The 20730-nt window shown below is 39.6% G+C and overlaps 1 protein-coding gene across 4 annotated transcripts in view; it reads right to left on the reverse strand.

The window, feature by feature from the left end:
- GSAP (gamma-secretase activating protein) overlaps nucleotides 1–20730 on the reverse strand; it is a 105132-nt gene that overhangs the window by 33563 nt on the left and 50839 nt on the right. For all 4 annotated transcript variants that reach the window (XM_030932585.1, XM_030932582.1, XM_030932584.1 and 1 more), the window contains 7 exons: nucleotides 17121–17198; nucleotides 15388–15465; nucleotides 9895–9987; nucleotides 9547–9764; nucleotides 7597–7666; nucleotides 6942–7024; nucleotides 3851–3904 (listed from right to left, as the gene is read on the reverse strand). In XM_030932585.1, the coding sequence (XP_030788445.1) occupies nucleotides 3851–3904; nucleotides 6942–7024; nucleotides 7597–7666; nucleotides 9547–9764; nucleotides 9895–9987; nucleotides 15388–15465; nucleotides 17121–17198 (674 nt within the window). The remainder of the gene's footprint in view (nucleotides 1–3850; nucleotides 3905–6941; nucleotides 7025–7596; nucleotides 7667–9546; nucleotides 9765–9894; nucleotides 9988–15387; nucleotides 15466–17120; nucleotides 17199–20730) is intronic.

The raw sequence follows: 20730 nt of genomic DNA on the forward strand, positions 1-20730 counted from the left end.
CAAATGCTCCTTCTAACAACCCCACAATATCACCCCTTACCACAAAATCTTCCTTCAGCTTAATCTCTCCCACTCTAGGTTCCCACGCCACCCCTAATCCCGCTCGAAGCAGCCCTGAGAAACATTGCCCATTATCTCTCCATACCACCCCCCAAAAATTTTCACTGCCCCAACACTTCAATACTATTTTATGTTATTTTCCTTATTGATATAAGAAGAAAGGAATATCAGGCCTCTGAGCCCAAGCTAAGCCATCATATCCCCTGTGACCTGCACGCACACATCCAGATGGCCTGAAGCAAGTGAAGAATCACAAAGGAAGTAAAATGGCTGGTTCCTGCCTTAACTGATGACATTCCACCATTGTGATATGTTTGATCCCTGCCCGAAAGAGAACAACCCCCTTTGACTGTAATTTTCCACTACCCACCCAAATCCTATAAAATGGCCCCACCCCATCTCCCTTCGCTGACTCTTTTCAGACTCAGCCCACCTGCACCCAGGTGATTAAAAAGCTTTATTGCTCACACAAAGCCCGTTTGGTGGTCTCTTCACATGGACGCGTGTGACATCCCTTTCATTGAATATCAATTTATCATAAGAATCAAATGCTATAAAAATCGTCATAGCCTTTCACCCAATATTACTTCTGGGCTCTTAACCTTGGGGGGAATAGATCAAAAGAAAAACTATATGTATAAAAATATTCACTTTGGGAGGCCAAGGTGGGCGGATCACGTGAGGTCAGGAGTTCAAGACCAGCCTGACCAACATGGTGAAACCCCACCTCTACTAAAAATACAAAAATTCTCTGGGCATAGTGGTGTACACCTGTAATCTTAGCTACTCAGGAGGCTGAGTAGAACAAAACAGAAGAACAATTGAGTTAAGGCACTGCAACCCAGCAGGGCATGGTGGCTCATACCTGTAATATCAACACTTTAGGAGGCCGAGTTAGGAGGATGGCTTTAGCCTAGGAGTTCGAAACTAGCTTGGGCAACATAGTAAGACCCTGTCTCTACAAAAAAAAAGAAAAAGTTTTAATTAACCAGACATGATGACATGCACATGTAGTTCTAGCTACTCAGGAGGCTGAAGCAGGAGAACTACTTGAGCCCAGGAGTTCAAGGTTGCAGTAAGCTATGACTGTGTCACTGCACTCCAGCCTGGGTAACAGAGTGAGACCCTATCTCAAAATAAAATATGACATACTTATTGTGGTGTTTTGTATGTATTAATTTTCATCCACCCCACCCCTGGTTTATAATGCCCATAGCCTTTGTTACAGCCTGCTGTTATAATATTGGGTGTTTGAGGTTTCGGGACCAGGACTAGTCTCAGGAAACTCTCTCTCTCCTGCTTTCCTTTCACCTGCCCTAAGGCAGGACTCTCCCCCAACCACCACTCCCCACCACCACCCCCTGCCCCACCCCCCTACCTCTCTGATTGTGGATCTCAAGCCCCTCCCCTAAGAGTGCCCCACCTCATACCCTGGAGGAAAGGAATGCTTCCATAAAAATCCCAGAAGACTAGGTTGGGGAAGTTTCCCCATAGCTGAACAGGTGGAGGTTCCTGGAGGGTGGTGAGTCCAAAGAGGGCATGGAAGCTCCACGCCCCTTCCTCCATACCTTACTCTATGTATCTCTTCATCTATATCCTTTGCAATATCCTTTATAATAGGCCACTAAACATGTTTCCCTGAGTTCTGTGAGCCACCCCAGCTAATTAATCAAACCTAAAGAGGTTTCGTGGGAACCCCTACTTGAAGACAGTTGGTCAGAAGTTCCAGAGACCTGGACTCACACCTGGTATCTGAGGGTGTGGAGGGTAGTCTTGGGGACTATGCCCCCCAACCTGTGGGATCTGACACTGTCTCTGGGTAGGTAGCGTCAGAACTGAATTAGAGGGCATCCAGCTGGTGTCTGCTGCTTGGTGCGTGAGGAAAGAATTCCTACACATTTGGTAACAGAAGTGTTTTTCTGTGTTGATGATTATTGTTGCAGTGCAAGAGAGGGAAAACACAGTTTGGACAGAGTTTTTCCTCACACACTTATTAATTTAAAATAATAAAAATAAAAAGACACTGCCATCCAGTGGAATCCTATGGAGTCATTAGAAATTATAAGTTTACACAGCAACATGAAAAAATGTTTACAGTAACATAATTTCTAAAATTTATCTAATATCTCTAGATTGCAATTACTACTGGGTAAAATATGCATACCTATAACAAAAGCCAAGAGGAAATAGGGAGAAGAGACAGTTGGTACATTAGGAACTATAGAATTGTGGATATTTCTTTCAAAATTTTTCTTCACTGGTTTGTTGTCCATAAAAAAATTATGGTCCAGCATGGTGGTCACACCTATAATCCTAGCATTCTGAGAGGCTAAGGCAGGAGGATGACTTGAGGTCAGTAGATTGAGATCAGCCTGGCAACATAGCAAGATCCCATCTCTACAAAAAAAATAAGAAAAAATAAGAAACTGGATGGGTGTGGTGGCTCATGACTGTAGTACCAACTACTCAGGAGGCTGAGATGGGAGGATTGCTTGAGCCCAGGAATTAGAGATTTTAGTGAGCTATGATCATGCCACTGCACTCCAGCCTGGGCAACAAAAGGAGACCCCATCTCTAAAAATAAAATAAAAACACATTATGGATTTGGTAAGACTAGTGGAAAAGGCAGAAACAATAAACAATAAATAAAATGAAAGGGTGGAATCTTTTAAAACACCTTTTAAACTATTAACAAAACCTTTCTTTTCTCTTCATCTTCATATGTTAGTAGGACTTCACAGCAGTCCCATGCTTTTGCCTGGAAACACAGATCATCAGTCTATTTTTAAGGGATTCTTCTTAAGACCAAAACCTAGAACCACTAACCTGGGCCCCAATCTGCCCTCTCCTGCCTGCAGTGATTCACTGTGACCTCAAATGCCACAGCCTTCCCCCAGCTACCCAGGCCTAGCTTGCCCTTCACAGATACAAAAGAATCAAATGGAAATAAAAGGCGTCAGTACCCGGAGCTCCCTGCTGCCAGAAGTTGAGATTTCCCAGTCTACATCAAGCTATGATTAACAGGAGGCAATGCCAAATGCCAAAAACAACAAAGGAGCTTCAAGGAAACTGTGCTAAAATACTCCCCCTAGTTTTAACAACATATATATTCTTTTCTACTCACTCCACCCCATTCTCCTATGGTACTCCGAAACTATTCTGAAGCCACCAGGTTGCAGAAAGACACTAACAGCTACAGCTTAATGTTCAGAGGTTGATGGAGACCACATAGTGGGCCAATACAGATCACTCTTGAGAAACAAAAAAGCTGTTTTTAGAACCAGAAGGAAATTAGATAATCCTAGCCCACATCACTTAATGGTTTTAAGACTGGAAATTCTGTGTGTGTGTGTGTGTGTGTGTGTGTGTGTGTGTGTGCGCGCGCGCGCGCATGTGCGTGCGTGCACTCATTTTGAGGGAGTAATAGTTGTGCAAATAAAGTAAAAGCAGCTACCAGCCTCTCTAAAGATCATCTACCAGACCTCGCTTAGTACAGCCTGGCCTGAGGCACAGTGGCAAGTGCTAGTTTTGGAAGGTTTAAGTTGAGCACCGTAATTCTCTTCTATCTTCAGGAAACTACCTTCTTCAAAGAGCATTCCTGAGAATTGCCATACTATCATACTCAGTGATCACTCACCCATGTAGGAAGGATTCTCCAGAAAACCCACCCTATTGCCTTGCCCTCCCCGCCCCCGCCAATTTGCAATCCCTTTTGGAACCACCATAATACTCAGGCAGCAGAGCTTTAATCATGTATCTGTACTTTTGTTTCTTGCTGTAAGGGACCTACCTTCATAAAAGGCAATGCAATGTCTTCTGTCACAAGAGTTATTCCAGGAATTTCCTATAGTGGGGAAAAAAACACACACACTGCTGCTCATTGTATGAACTACCACTAGCTCAAGCTTTCAGGGAGTGTTTTCTGCACAGAGAGAAGCTAAGGGCAGCTTCCAGTTTCTAACCTCTACTTTAAATACACCTTGGAGCACATAAATAACAGTGAATATAGCCTAGCCTATCTCTTGCCTCCAGAAGGGACGTATTCTTTAAAGTCACAATTATAATAGTTGACAGGGTCTCTAAAGGAAAGGAAAAGACAATTACAAAGAAATAGAGAGCAAATAGGGTATTTTTATACATTTCTATTAAAGAACAAATGAGGCAAATTATGTTTGCACCAAATGTAACGATAAAGGGGAAATGTTTCATTATCAGTACTCCCTCCTCTCTTCTTTCACTTAAATGTATTATAGTTGGCCCCTACCTCACTAGAAGGAACCAAGACTAACGGGATTCTTGCATGACTTGGCTGGATAACTGTTCTGTACCTCGTTGTCCTCTGTAATTTCAGAGGTAAGAGCTCCCCATAAAAAAGTTTCTGCAGCAGCCAGGCGCAGTGGCTTGCACCTGTAATCCCAGAACTTTGGGAGGCCAAGGCTGGCAGATCACTTTAGATTAGGAGTTGGAGACCAGCCTGGCCAACATGGTGAAACCCCGTCTCTACTAAAAAACAAAAAAATTAGCCAGGCATTGTGGCGGGTGCCTGTATTTCCAGCAACTCAGGAGGCTGAGGCAGGAGAATCGCTTGAGCCTGGGAGGTGGAGGTTGCAATGAGCTGAGATTGTGCCATTGCACTCCAGCCTGGATGACAGAGCAAGACTCCATCTCTAAAGAAAAAAAAAAAGTTTCTGCAGTGCTATCAACATGGTAAATCTGAAAGGTGAACAATTCATTTCAAGAAGGGCAAATGATAGCATTCTGCTAACTAGTGAGCGTTAAAACAGAAATTTAATGAAATAATAAACTTTCAAGATTGCCCTTTATTCACTATTACTTTGAAAAGTGTATCTGTATGTTAATTATGTAAGTAGCCTCTCATCTGGTCAAATCAGCTTCCATTTCCTTAAAAAAAGTAGGTAAGTATATAAGAAAATATTTTAGGAGATGTAATGTAGAATAAAAATTGGTATTTGTCTAGAATTTAAATGACCGAGATTTTACTGATACAGAATATTCCTGTAAAAAAAGGGTATCATAGTGACAGAGAAATAAATTTTCAGAACATGCAAACAACTAAGTTCTTCATTGTGATGGTTGAAAGCCATGATAAGAATCTATTGTGAGCTTCATTTATCACTACAGAGCATACCTCAAAAAAAAAACATTAAAATTTCATTACGGTTTTAGGTTATAAATAGCATTTTAAAAGAGATATAGTTGTTTGCAAAACATAATTCAGGATTATCTATGTGTAAGGGCATCATATTTTCTATTATCTTAAAAAATCCAAGTCAGCTGTCTCCTACAAAAGTGTGAAGTCCATGTTTTCTCCTGTGGCAACTTTTTATTAAGGTTGTAGCATTAAGAACATTTGCAGATTAGAGAAAAATAAATGATTTACATCATAGCTAATGATAAGCATAGACTCATAGATTTTTCAAGATTAGAAGAGATCTTTAAGGTAACCTAGTCCAATCACAAGAAGTTTAAAGCAACATGGCAAATTCCAAGATTTGTTCAGTACAGAGAGGTTATAACCACAGGTTTCTTTATATGGCTCTTCTTGTGGGACTTACTGATGTCATCCTGTGCGTGTCCACAATAGCTGCTCCACCCTGCACAATCTTGAGAAGTGCAAAAGGGAAGCATTACCCTCAAGGTGATATTCTCACACCACATCCAGTTAACATGTGGCTCAGTCTTTTAACACAACCCTGGGAACCAGTGGTCCCAACTGCCTCCTGGACACTTTGAACACAGGACATAACAGCAGGGGGTTGGTAAGGGAGGGAGCGGAGATGTGCATTTCCTGACTCCAGGGTGGTGTAACCTGCAGACTTCCTGTCGTATGACCACAGGGTCTGCATATCTATTCACATGTGTTCCGAAAGAAAAAAGTGGGCACCTAGAGAGGGAACAAGCTCAGGCCTTTCCCTTAAATTCTAAGGTGAGGCATAAAAATCTAATAACTATGACAGTAAAAGACAAAGAAAAGGCCTTTAGGAAAGCACTGCCACTGTGCATACCAAAAATTTGGAAAGTAATCAAACACACTTGATACATCTTTTTTAAGGACTATACTTAGACAGGGTCTAAACATAAAGTATCACCATTTATCCTAGTACATCTTTTCCTATGACTGTGTTAAATTCAGCTTATTTTTCTAAATACCTTTTTGATATAAACTTCTGCCTCAAAAGCAAGCACGTAGTTCTAATATCTAAATAAGAAACAAGAGGCAGAACTTTTTCAGGCACAGCCTATGCATGGTTTTCATTTGCTGGGCCAGCAAAGCTTTGTCTACTGTACCATATTCAAGAGAAAATGAGCAGTGTTTTAGCTCAACACATCCTGATTTAAAAGGAGGGAGTCTGAACCAACAGGGAGAAAAAGTCAGTTGGGGTGAGTGTGCCTAAGATTGCTGACTTTTACTGATCCTGAAGCTCTAGAGTTATTACAGATTTTTTAATAGGGCGGGAAAAAGAGGTCATGAAGGTCCTTATCTACCAAGTATAATAGCAGCAATCCACCCATTCCTCACTTACATAAACCTAGTACATATCGTAATCCACTCTAGTCACTTAGAAAATAAAAATACCATGATAGAGGTTTAGTTCTGCCTGGTAACAGGAAGAATAATAAATACCCTGTGTATCTGCTCCTTCGGTTTTACTGTTTTTATACAAATACTTTTGGCCAATAGCAGGGATTCGCTATTACTTTTCTGCCAAAAAAAGAAAAAAAAAAAAAAAACTCAGTTCTTTATCAGTCAAAACAGTAGTGAAATCACGACCCTGATGACTATAAGAGGGGTGTCCAACAACTGACCCACAACTGGGAATTGATTTTATTTGCACACAGCATACACAGTGTTAACTTACTGTATTCCAAGTGAGCACTGAGGAATGTGGCAATAGTTTGTCCACGTTACTTGTCTCTGAATATACACTCCAATATGAAGAAGCTGAGTAGATTTTTTTTAAATGGGGGAAAAAAGATGTGGTTTAATAAGATGATGACAGCATTGTAATTCAACCAAAACAAGCAAACCAACAAAGTTCTCATTGTCTTATCCCTCATCCACAAAACGGTAACCATTATGATTTTATCTACTGACTAAAATGTTCAGGTTCTGCTTTTTACAATGAGAACAATAACTTAGTACTATATCTACCCAAATTACATTATGTCACTTCATACAAAACCAGCCAACACAAAACTGGGCTAAGAAAGTTACATCTTACTGGGAAAAAAAAAATCACTAATAAGGTTATAGAATCAAGATCCTATCTTGTATCTCATCAATCTCTGTACAGCCATAGATTCTTAGAAAACCACAAGAGAATAAAATTTAATTAGCTGCTGACTAGGATAGTTTTTTGTTTTTGTTTTTTTTTTTTTTTTTTTTTTTTTTTTTTTTTAATGTGCTCCTAAGCAGCATTTGGACAGGTTGAGGCATTCATTATCAACTTACTGCTTTCCCTCAAGCAAAAAGGTCAAGTATTCAACTTAAGGTGCAATATCAGCAACACTTACCAATTATAAATTCCTGAATGAGGTCAAATGAATGGCAGGCAGAGACATTCTCAGAAATCCATTGAATAATCTTTAAAAAGTCAGACAAAACTCTGTTGGTATTTAAATCTGCTCTCTGCCTCCACTACCAAAGAAGTACAAATATACATGAAGCTTTTGCATTCCATAGCTATTTTAGAATTGCCTAAGAATACACTCACTTCTACACTATCTTCAAGATACATAATGCAATTCTGGGTAGGTAAAACAGCATATTATAAGTGAGATCTTTTTCATACATCTTTTAAATAAATCTCCTTGGCTGGGAACCAAATAAACGTTCTTCAACCTAACGTTTGTGCAAGAATAGGTCATGTTATAGCAAAGCACCAGTGGAAAGAGCTGTGGGATCCAGGAAAAAAAGCAAAACAAAACCACTAGGCTTGGAGGCAGCAGAGCTGGGTGTGAATTCCAGCTGGGCCTCAGTGTGAATACGGACACACCAGTTAACCTTTGTGAGCATCACTGTACTGTCTCCCGAGGAGGGATAATTCCTGCTATACCATCAACTCTCTCATCTCCATAGTCATCCTCACCTGCTGGAGGAATGTTTGCCATCTCAGCACTGACAGATAATATAAGACACGCCTAGCTATGGTGCACACTTGCACTTCTGCTCCTACCAGTAAGCTGTTTTATTCAAAACCTGTTTACGCTATTGTACTTATTTTCAAAATCAGGTAATACAATATTACTATAGACAAGTAAAATGTGGATGTAGAAAGTGTCATTGGGTCAGTAAAAGTTGAATGTTTTGGAAAGAGTCAAAGGCATGTCTTTAAAACACTAGAAAACTAGGTTCAGGGGAAACAACTAAAAAAGATTGGGTAAAAAATGCCTGGTATACACAGATTGCTTTGTAAGGGTCTTTAAATTACTATATCCTTAGACATAAAAATTTTTAAAAAGTAACAGGAAGTTAGAGGTAACTCATTACTAGTGCTTTTATGCAAGAAAAATGATCTTGCACTTCAATTAGCAGATGCACGAAGAAAGGCTTGAGTCAAAACATGGGTGAATAATGTACATTTTAATGTTTTAGGTTAAAATAAAACGTCTAATGTCTCTTTTTTTTGTAGTTAACCAGCCACTAATTGATCTTAACTACATCTGATAAGGAGATTTCTCTGACTTCACAAGATAGCTGTAAAATAACACAGGAAGTGTGTGGATAAACTTAATAAGCTCTAATGTGAAATACAAATGTAAGCTTTTTTTATTATAAATGTAACAAATAGCTGCCACAGATTTTAGTCCTTTTGATAATTATAGATCAAACACAGACCAGGAAAAAAAGTAGATATTTAAAAAGCGCATTATTTATGGAGCTCTTCATTGAAATGTTACTGACACAGCTAGACATTTATTCCCAATATGGAAAAGGGAGTACCCAAAATAACAGAAACACCCTGAGTCTGAGACCTGGTAGGGATCCATAAAAAAGCAGCACAAAAGACGATGATGTCAGCAGAAAGGCCATACACCTCAATTAATTGTAACTAAATAAAAATAACTCCTGACCATTTTCTTTTTTTTTTTTTTTTTTTTTTTTTTTTGGAGACAGAGTTTCACTCTTGTTGTCCAGGCTGCAGTGCAATGGCACGATCTCGGCTCACTGCAACCTCCGCCTCCCAGGTTCAAGCAATTCTCCTGCCTCAGCCTCCCAAGTAGCTGGGATTACAGGCATGCACCACCATGCCTGGCTAATTTTGTATTTTTAGTAGAGACAGGGTTTCTCCATGTTGAGGCTGGTCTCAAACTCCTGACCTCAGGTGATCCGCCAGCCTCGGCCTCCCAAAGTGCTGGGATTACAGGCATGAGCCACCGCGCCCAGCAACCATTTTCAACCACAAAATAAATGGGTTCAGTGTCGTCTATCTGCCCATTTTAAAACATGAGCTATCTTCTCACCTGGCCTTCCAGGAACCGCGTGCCTTGACCGCAGTAGAGTGCACAGTGCAACGCGGCCATCTTCTCACAGTCTAAGCGGGTGTTCTGCAGAAGCTGTAATAAAGATGACTGGCTGAGCAGTACTCTATAGAGCTTTCCAGAACAACAATCCAGTACCAGGGACCCTGATAGTGACTGTAAAGGGCAATGAGGTAGCGTATCAATCATTTCATTATTTCCTAGCCAAAAAAAAAAAAAAAAAAAAGTAGATCAGCAAACAAAACAACCTCCTTTCACCCAAACATAGACTATTAAAGTCAAAATAAACTCAAATAGGCCACCTCTACAAGAGAAAAACTATAGCCGTACCTGTCAGAAAGAGACTGTGGCAGATCAGGTCTGGATGTTGAACATTAAGTAGGTGGAAGAAATGACCAGGTAAGTAAACAGCCACATAATAGTCTATAGAAGAGAAAGATTTACATCATCTACATGTGGTAAGAGCTGCACAGGTACAGAACGTCATATTATCCCTGCTTTTCTCTGAATATCTCAAAAGGCAAAAGTTTTACCGATGTAATAAGCTATCTAACGACAGTCCATTTTTTTTTTTTTTTGAGACGGAGTCTCGCTCTGTCTCCCAGGCTGGAGCGCAGTGACCGGATCTCAGCTCACTGCAAGCTCCGCCTCCCGGGTTTACGCCATTCTCCTGCCTCAGCCTCCTGAGTAGCCGTGACTACAGGCACCCGAAACCTCGCCCGGCTCGTTTTTTGTATTTTTTTTTTTTTTTAGAGATGGGGTTTCACTGTGTTAGCCAGGATGGTCTCGATCTTCTGACCTCGTGATCCGCCCCTCCCAAAGTGCTGGGATTACAGGCTTAAGCCACCACGCCCGGCCTTTTTTTTTTTTTTTTTTTTTTTTTTTTTAGACAGAGTCTCACTCTGTCACCCAGGCTGGAGTTGCCGTGGCGTGATGTCGGCCCACTGCAGCCTTAAACTCCTGGGCTCAAGTGATCCTCCCCACCTCAGCCTCCCAAGTAGCTGGGACTACAGGCCTGTGCCCCCAACACCCCACTAATATTTTCTATTTTTACAGAGATGGAGTCTCACCATGTTGCCCAGGCTGGTCTTGAACTCCTGGGCTCAAGCAACCCTCCTGCTTCAGCCTCCCAGAGTCCTGGGATTACAGGCATGAGCTACCACGACCAGCCACATTTCTCTTACTAGGTAAACCTCATTTATTTCTATCTTCGGCTAATTTTCTTCAGATATTTAGCCATGGTTATCTTAATTTATACCTGCAGTTTTGTTTCTAAGTGATTTGTGGCTTTATGTGAATCTAAATGATCTCAGAGCAAATTAGAATAAAAAATATCAAGCAACATGAATTATTCCTTAATCTGGTAGGCTGGAAATAGCTTATATTGGGAATTTTCTTCATAATTTCTGCCAGTTTGGGGAAGCTCTAAAATTTTGTTGCCCACGTTCGTCCACTGATCATCATCAGCAGCAGCAGCACCAGGAGCATTTTGTTTAGAGAACCTTTAAATCAATATTCATCAGAACAATCTCTGCAGACACACTGACACTTTGTGAAGTACTAATTTATTTCCGTGCATATCAAGCTGACTAGAATTCACACCTTCGGTCCCTGCACTAGATATTTTTGTACCAAGAACATTTGTACTCAGATGGAGACAAGGTATAAAAAAATAGGTTTCTGGAGAATGGAAGGGTGGAAGTAGCCCTTGCCAATACTTTTTCTAGGATCTTAAAAAACAGAAATTCACACAGTAGTAATTTTACATAGATGGAACATTTAGATTATAAGTGAGCCAGCTAGACTCCTTTTCCTAAGAAGTGAAGGAACACATGCTAATCATTTGCATAGAAGGCGTTCTGTGGAAAGGAAAGAGGATACCAACTCAAACCAGTTGACTTAGAAGTGTCCTTTCAGTCAACGTGGATTAAATGATGCTAAAGCGCCTAGCACGAATGGTGGCAATCATCGTATTATGGCCACACTTTACTAGCAAAACACAAACAACAATATAGTGGGACATAATGAAAAGGGTATCGGCATCAAATGACCTAGTTACCTCCCAGCTGTACCACTTAACTAGTCAATGGTGGCATTTGAAAATATATGACAGTGATTTGGGTTGCCACATCACTGAGGCAGGGAGAGGGAGATTCCTATTTGGCGTTTGGTGAGTGGGCTCCAGTGATGGATGTTCAGTCCCTCAATGAGCAGGGAATTATTGTCTCACCAAAAGGGTCAGTAGTATCTGTGGTAGGCTGAATGATGGCTCCTGAAGATATGCACGTGCTAATCCCCAGAACCTGTGAATAGGGTAAAAGAGACCTTGCAGATGTGACTAGGATCTTGAGATGGGGAGACTACCCTGGAATATCCAGGTAGACACAGGTAGGCACAAAAATCCTTATGAGATGGAGATTGGACTAGAGAAGAGAAGACGACCATACGATGAGGAAAGTAGTTGGAATGAAGTGGCCACAAGCCAAGAAATACTAGCCTCTAGTCAGGGGTGTCCAATCTTTTGGCTTCCCTGGGCCACATTGGGGAGAAGAATTCCCTTGGGTCACACATAAAATACACTAATGACAACTGATAAGCTAAAAAATTTTTAAAATTAAAATCTCAAAAAAAAATGTTTTAAGAAAGTTTACAGATCTGTATTGGGCCACATTCAAGCCATACTGGGTTATGTGCAGCCCATGGACCAAGGGTTGGACAAGCTTGCTCTAGAGGCTGGAGGGAGGACGCAATGAACAAATTCTTCCCTGGAGCCTCCAGAAGGCACCAGTCCTGCCCACACTTTGGTTTAGCCCCTTCAAGACTCATTTCGAACTTCCAACTTTACAGAACTTTAAGAGAATGTCTGTGGTGTTTGAAACTCTAAGTTTGCCGTAATTTGTTACAGCAACAATAAACTAATACAGGATATGCTAACTAGCCTGATTTGATCATTCCCACAATGTATACAGGTATCAAAACACCACATTGTACTCCATAAATATATACAATTACTATTTGTCAGTTAAAAACAAAATAAGGTAGGGTATTATTTTTATTGGCTGGGCACGGTGGCTCATGCCTGTAATCCCAGCACTTTGGGAGGCTGAGGCAGGTGGATTACTTGAGGTCAGGAGTTCAAGGCCAGCCTGGACGGCATGGCAAAACCCCATCTCTACGAAAAATACAAAAAATTAGCTGGGCATTGCAGCATGTGCCTGTAATCCCAGCTACTCAGGAGGCTGAGGTGGGAGGATAGTTTGAGCCCAGAAGCCAGAGGTTGAAGTGAGCCAAGATCATACCACTGTACTCCAGCCTGGGAAACACAGCAAGATCCTGTCTCAAACTAACAAACAAAAAGTTTGCTAGGAAGATTTGATGAAAGAACTCTGTATCAATTTATTATATTTTATTTGCTGACTTTTCTAATAAAGATCTTATATGGAGAAGAAAAGGTACCACACATAAGCAGAAGCTATATGTATACTCATATGCCACATGTAAAATGGACACTTTAATTCTTATAATTTCAAGAAAATAATTTAATCACCTATATTTAGTTAAAACTTTAATGTTTGAAAACATTTAGACTGAAGTTTTACATTTTTAAAAATATATCAAAAATGCTATAAGATAAAAATCAAATTCTATGAATAAATATTTTTAAATTAAGTACTCTAGGATTGTAACACTGACAACACTAATTATCTTTTCTAGTTTGGGCAGTTATGTTGCATACCATGTGGGTGACTGATGGGATCATTTCACTTCATTTTCTCTCAGTTTATTCTGGATTGCATTAGAGAAAAATACTAAAACAACACCTCTAAACAAAATACTTGATAAAGTTTTAGTTGAAATAAAATGCTAAGAAAACAAAATAACAAAATCTTAAAGAAACTATTAATAGGCCAGGCGCACTGGCTCACACCTGTAATCTCAGCACTTTGGGAGGCCGAGGCTGGTGGATCACGAGGTCAGGAGTTCAAGACCAGCCTGGCCAAGATGGTGAAACCCTGTCTCTACTAAAAATACAAAATAATTAGCCAGGCATGGTGGCACACACCTGTAATCCCAGCTACTTGGGACGCTGAGGCAGAGAATTGCTTGAACCCGGGAGGCGGAGGTTGCAGTGAGCCGAAATTGCACCACTGCACCCCACCTTGGGCGACAGAACAAGACTCCATCTCAAAAAAAAAAAAAAAAAAAAAAATACTAATAATAATCTAGGGTCCCTGATAAAAGACACTGAAATAAGCCTGAGCACAGAGCTCACTCTGAGCCTCAGTTTCGTTATCTGTAAAATGGGGATAATATCACCAATCAGAATTGCTGTAGGGAACAAGATAACAACTAAAATACTTAACATATAGTACTCATTAAATAAATAGTAGCTCCTTACTTATAAACATATCTTTCTTATATAGAAGTGTTTGGGGTTCATGGAAAATTTCAAAAAGTTATTCTTTAATATTTTAATCAATATTAGCCCATTTTAATAGGGTGACAGTCCAGGGAAATTGCATGTAGTTAGTAGCTAAAAATATATTACTCAAAAAAACAATATTGTTGTCATAAAAATTACCTGTAGAGCAGGTTTAAACTGGGTTATGATTTTGTGCCTATAAAACGTGCTTAAGAAGGAAAGACAACATGTGTAAGATAGCCTATTTTTACAAGCTTGTATTTCTGGCCTCTCCACACGCTGAAGACCACAGATTAAATCTTGCCTGCCCTTTGCAAATCATTCCCAGGGGTGAAAAAAGGAAGGATACCTTTGCCCTCCCAAAGTGCTGTTTTCTTAGTGGAAAGTTTCCCACATCACTCTTGAGATGGGATGCTGATAAAGCATTGCTGATAAGAATCAAGTCCCAGACCCAGGAAACCTTCTATAATATTTATCTCTCTTATCACAGGAAGCAGTAGAACCAGGCTTCCCTAAGGCAATTTCCCACAAATTCAGAGATCATGTTTAAAATTTGCCCATACTGGCCCACTCAGCGTAAGTATCCAACCTCATCAATAGTAGCATTCAAAATAAAAATCACTTTGCTCAGTTTCCTCACATTGCACTCTCCCAAACATGCGTCATGACAGTAGATGGACTGTGGAATAGCAATGGAAAAAGATATCAAAGAATTACATGCTCTAAACCTGAAGCTCCTTTTTTAAAGGAAATGTTCCATATGCCATGTTCCATATGCAAGCAAGTAAAGCATTACTTAGTCTTGTGCTAAACTTTGTGCCCCACATCCCAACTGGCATGGAAAAGCAGCTTTCAGGTGGGAGGTACAACAAACCCTTTCTTTATTTTCTTCATTATACTCAGGTTCCCTTCACCATATTTACTCAATGAAAACAACTCAAGCTGATCCATAAATCATTAATGGGACTTGGAAGGTTTTCAAGATTAGCAACAGGAAATAGACAATTTCCCAGGGGCCCCTGTCCTCTCTATAATCAAGGGATAATATGATGCATTATTTCTCATGGGCTATTTGGGAACATCTCATACAAGTCATCATTTTTATGCTAACAAATGGCTTTTTAGGCTGCTACCAAAAAACAGAAGAAAGCTCACAGCCTAGGTTCTCTAAAAAGGGAAGATACATCCCCCAACCCTTTCAAGCCAAAGGCTAAGGAGTTGAGAGGGAGGGGTGCGTTCCAGAGAAAATCTTCTCTTGTCAGACTTCAAGTGGGTCATTGACTGTCATCACAATCCAAGTCTCAAAGAGGCATGAGAAATGGGATAGTATAGAAGGCTGAGGTATACTATGCCCAGGAAGAAGTGTTCAGAGCAGGGGGTATGATCTCTCCATCACTCACCAAGGTTGAGAAAAGTAATGCCCTTTGTCACGTGTGAGCCAACATTCTCAAGAGAAGTGGTGAAGGTCTTGCTGTGTCCTGCAAAGAGAGAACAAGAAGCCAGAGAATGTTAAACAAAGAACCAGTACTCCACCCAAGGCAGTGACTATGTAACACACTAAATTTTCAGTGACCTGAAACTGGTAAGTGGGCATCTTCAGACTTCTAGATTTCATGGTTCTCCTCATTCTCCAAAACCCAGCACTGAAGGTGGATAATCTGAGGGCAGTCACACTCCAGTAGTTGTTCTGGGCTTATTATAATTTTAGACCATGACAGGTGGATTGTTCAGGGAGGAGAGGATCTGAAGGAATTTACTTAAAGACCCAAGAGATAGAGATGACCATATGGCTCATTGGCCCTCATTCCTCAAGGCTCAATGCCACACACATGCAGTCATTAAGACCCTCTGAGACTGCTACAAATCACTTACAAATCCCACTTTTAGGTAGGAAGGGAATTAGTCGAGCTAACAACCTCAGTATATTGGCCTTTCCTCTCTACTTTCTAACTCTTAATCTTCAGAAAAGTTTTATTTACTGGCTTTGATCAATAGATTAATGATTAGAAACATGCATGAAAATTTTCCACAAAAATCTCAAACTTATACGACTTAAGTATGAATAGTATATATGTCTAGTTCTGAAGTTACTTTAGTTTCTCCATTAAGTTCTTAAACTTTTTTACCTTGATCTCTAACCTAAGGAGGTAATATTAGGTTCATCTTTAGAATAAGCAGCTCTGGTGTGGCTTGGCATAATTTTTTTAAATATTGGAAAAATTTTCATCTTTAAAAAACTTTAAATACACCCATAGTATATACTGCACAAATATTCATTTTAAGGAACTAAACAAGCAAAGCAATTACTCCCTAGCATGGTTCAAACTAAAAACTATTACAGGGCACACTGTGATCAACTACAGAACCAGGAGAAAATAGGCATTTGACTGCTGCTCCCTAGATTGTTTATCAGTATCTTGGGCCATAGATGTGTGCAACAGAATAAATGTATCTTAGATCTAAAACCTGTTGAGGTCTGAGATCATGGATGCTTTTAACTAAAACCCTATGTAACTCTGTAAGTTAAATCTATAGATACTTTCCAATTAGCAATAACTAAAATGCAAATAAACACACTTTGGGTAAATACCTCCCTCAGGATTGGTCCACAAGCTTAGAAAAATATATAGGCCAGGATAAAAATATACAATATATAAAAATAGCTAACTTGATATTCACCATTGGCAACTTTCTTCAGGAAATATATATCCTGTAAGTATACAGACATAGAATGAACTGATAAAACTTGATTCAATAGTAATCTCAGCTGGGCATGGTAGCTCACACCTATAATTCCCACACTTTGGGAAGCTGAGGCGGGTGGATCGCTTGAGCTCAGAAGTTCAAGACTACCCTGGGCAACATGTTGAAACCCCATCTCTACAAAAAATACACAAATTAGCTAGGCATGATGGAACACGCCTGTAGTCCCAGCTACTTGGTGGGCTGAGGAGGGAGGATCACTTGAGACCATGAGGTTGAAGCTGCAGTGAGCAGTATTCATGCCACCGCATGTGACAAAGGGAGACCCTGTCTCCAAAAAATTACTAATAACACTGTTAAGAGCTATCTAATTTGCTACTATTTGGGAAAAGTTATTATGTAAAAGTAACAAAGAAGACATGAAAAGTACCTTTATGAATGTAAAACACTGAATACGTGATTTGTTCCCAAGAGGCACACTTCGGGCTGTAACATACACACAAACTTCCTAGAAGAAAGTATAGTAGAGTTTAACAGAATCTATGTCGTAAATAGTTTCCTAAACCACTTAAACTTACTTCTATTCCTTTAGATGTCCTGCCTCATCTTACCTCACAGATTATTTCCAAGTCCTAGAAGTGGTCTATTAACAAGTTGCTAAGAAATTTCAAGGCAGTAATTTTTTAGCGCACACTATAAGCAACGTATTGTGGCAGGCTATTGAAGGATAGGAAAATGAACACAGATATACTCCTGCATATGAAATCATGGGGTTCTAGACAGTTTCCAAAGCCTCATGAGATTCTCCTAATATGCATGCATTGTCCTTCCTTATCTAGTTTGTCACCTTCTAATTATTACTAAGAGCTATGAACACCGGTTTATCAAAAACTGTGTTCATTTCACAGAAAGTTTCCAGTCTCTAGTTTATCTTGATTGAAAGGAAAAGTGTGATCTATCTTATGGGTCAGTGAAAACAAATGTGGCATGTGAGTCCATATCCCTCCGTAATTGGGTCACTGAAGTCATTGGCCCAAGGCCAAAGGAGAGCTCTTGGCATAGAACGGCCTTTCCAGGTAAGTCTTGACCCCCTTCACTTACCCCATCACTCCAGAACACCCTCAGCTTTCCCCACCTCTCTCAGTGTGTGAAACTGTACATTATCTCTAGCAGCTGCTGCTGTATGGAATAATGTCCATCAGTGACCTACATACAAATGAGGACAATATGCTTAAACAGATATATCTATTCTAATGCATTTATGTGATTAACTGAAATAGGAGATTGACAGGTAGAAAGTAACTCGAAAAGGAGTCAGGAAACCTGAGTTCTAGCCCCAGAGCTAATGTTAACTAGCTATGTGAACTCAATCGCTACTCTACTTCAGTGGATTTCAATATTTCCTCTACTTTACTCCATTAGTGTCTTTATCAAAGAATCATGGTAGAAAAAAAGTCAATTTCCTCTAAGAGGGCTATTCAAGGACGTTTATAAGCATTCTGTTACAGTATTTGTCAACTGTGACTTTTTAATGACATTTAACACTGCAAAGTATTGTCAGCAGTACATTTTATTGCAATTATCTTAAACACAAAACAGCAAAAAAGAATTACTTCATCAGATAACATGTTAACAATTCTATTAGATGTAAAATGACTGTTATGGTTACTGAGCACACAATAACAACTTTTCTTTACAATTACAGCCAACTCACTGAGAATAAAAGTAATCTATCACTAAAGTATAAACAAAATAATAATTATAAGAGTTACAAAAGTCTCATATACCACTTGGACTGCTTTCATACAGTAAACATTATCAGCAAATAACTACTGGTTTATCCATTCTTTTATATACTATAATCACAAGGAACATGAAATTGCTTTAAAAAAGACAGACTATAGACTCTCTAGTAATAAATAAAAATTAAAACAAGGCACCCTAATTTCCTTTAGAAGTAGTTTTTTAAATGATAATGAATACTGTCAAGGGAGCATGTGCTTCTTACACAATTCTCAAATAGTAGTGAATGAGTGAACTAATACAATATCTCAGAAAAATTGTTTCACAGAGGGTTAAATATATTCATAACTTGCGTTCACCTAGTAGTTCTTTTAGGATTCTATCCTGGGAAATGAACATGACAACATAGATCATAACCTCCACTCTAAGAAATTATCTGCACTCCATCCTTTAGAGAATGAAAGTTGTTTTTTCTCATTTGGAAAAAAAGTGAGATGTAGAATAAATGTACCTAATTACATATTCTAAGAACCATATCCAGAACTTACAAGCAAATATTTCCAAATTGTTAGACCACGCTTACTTGCCCCACCCAATCCCAAAGGGAAAAACAGACACAGCAAGGTGAAATGGTATGTACACAGGCTCTGTGAAGCTATCCAGCAGAACTTTCTTTGACAATGGAAATGTTATATACCTGTATGGTCCAATATGGTGGCAACTAGCCACATGTAGTCAGTCATTGAACACTCCAAATGTGGATAGTACAACTGATGCACTATTTGAGACGAAGTCTCACTCTGTTGCCCGGGCTGGAGTGCAGTGACACAAACATGGCTCACTGCAGCACTGACCTCCCGGGCTCAAGCAATCCTCCCACCTCAGCCTTCCAAATAGCTGGGACTACAGGCGTGTGTCACCAGGCCTGGCTAATTTTTTTATTTTTTTAAGAGACGGAGTCTAGGTTGCCCAGGGTGATCTTGAACTCCTGGGCTCATGTGATCTTCCTACTTTGGCTTCCCAAAGAGCTGGGATTACAGGATTTTTTTTTTTTAATTCTATTTTAGATTCAGGGGTACATGTGAAGGTTTGTTATATAGGTAAACTCGTATCATAGGGGTTTATTTTTACAGATAATTTCATCACCCAGCTATTAAGCCTGGCACTCAATAGTTATTTTTTCTGCTCCGCTCCCTCCTCCCACCCTCTACCTTCAAGAAGACACCAGTGTCTGTTGTTCCCCTGTGTTCATGAGTTCTCATCATTTAGCTCCTACCTGTAAGTGAGAACATGAGGTATTTCATTTTATCGTTCCTGCATTAGTTTGCTAAGGATAACAGCCTCCATCCATCTCCATTCATGTTCCCACAGAAGACATGATCTCATTCTTTTTTATAGCTGCACAGTAATCCACGGTATATATGCACCACATATTCTTTATCCAGTCTGTCATTGATGGGCATTTAGGTTGATTCCATGTCTTTGCCATTGTGAATAACGCTGCAGTTAACATTTGCATACATATGTCTTTATGGTAGAATGATTTTTTATTCCTCTAGGCATATACCCAGTAGTCAGATTGTTGGGTCCAATGGTAATTCTGCTGTTAACCTTTGAGGAATCGCCATACTGCTTTCCACAATGGCAGAACTAATTCACACTCTCATTAACAGTGTATAAGTCTTCCCTTTTCTCTGCAACCTTGCCAGCATCTGTTTTTTGTTTTACTTTTTAATAGCCATTCTGACTGGTATGAGATGGTATCTCATTGTAATATGTATTTGCATTTCTCTAATCCTCAGTAATATTTTTTCATATGCTTGCTGGCCACCTGTCTTCTTTTGTAAAGTATCTGTTCATGTCCTTTGCCCACTTTTTAATGGAGTTGTTTTTGTCTTATAAATTTAAGTACCTTGTAGATGCTGGATACTAGGCCTTTGTCAGATGCATAGTTTGCAAATATTTTCTCCCAATTCTGTAGGTCGTTTGGTTTGCTCCATTCGTTTCTTTTGCTGTGCAGAAGCTCTTAAGTTTAATTAGATCCCATTTGTCAATTTTTGCTTCTTCTGTGATTGCTTTTGATGTCTTTGTTATGAAATATTTGCCCATTCCTATGTCTAGGATGGTATTGTGTAGGTTTTCTTTCAGGATTTTTATAAACTTGGGGTTTTACATTTAAGTGTTTAATCGATCTTGATTTGATATTTGTATATGTTGTAAGGAAGGGTTCCAGTTTCGATTTTCTATATATGGCTAGCCAGTTATCCCACCACCATTTATTGAGTAGGGAGTCTTTT

Source organism: Rhinopithecus roxellana, chromosome 6, assembly GCF_007565055.1.
Source record: "Rhinopithecus roxellana isolate Shanxi Qingling chromosome 6, ASM756505v1, whole genome shotgun sequence".
In the NCBI taxonomy this organism is placed as follows: Eukaryota; Metazoa; Chordata; class Mammalia; order Primates; family Cercopithecidae; genus Rhinopithecus; species Rhinopithecus roxellana.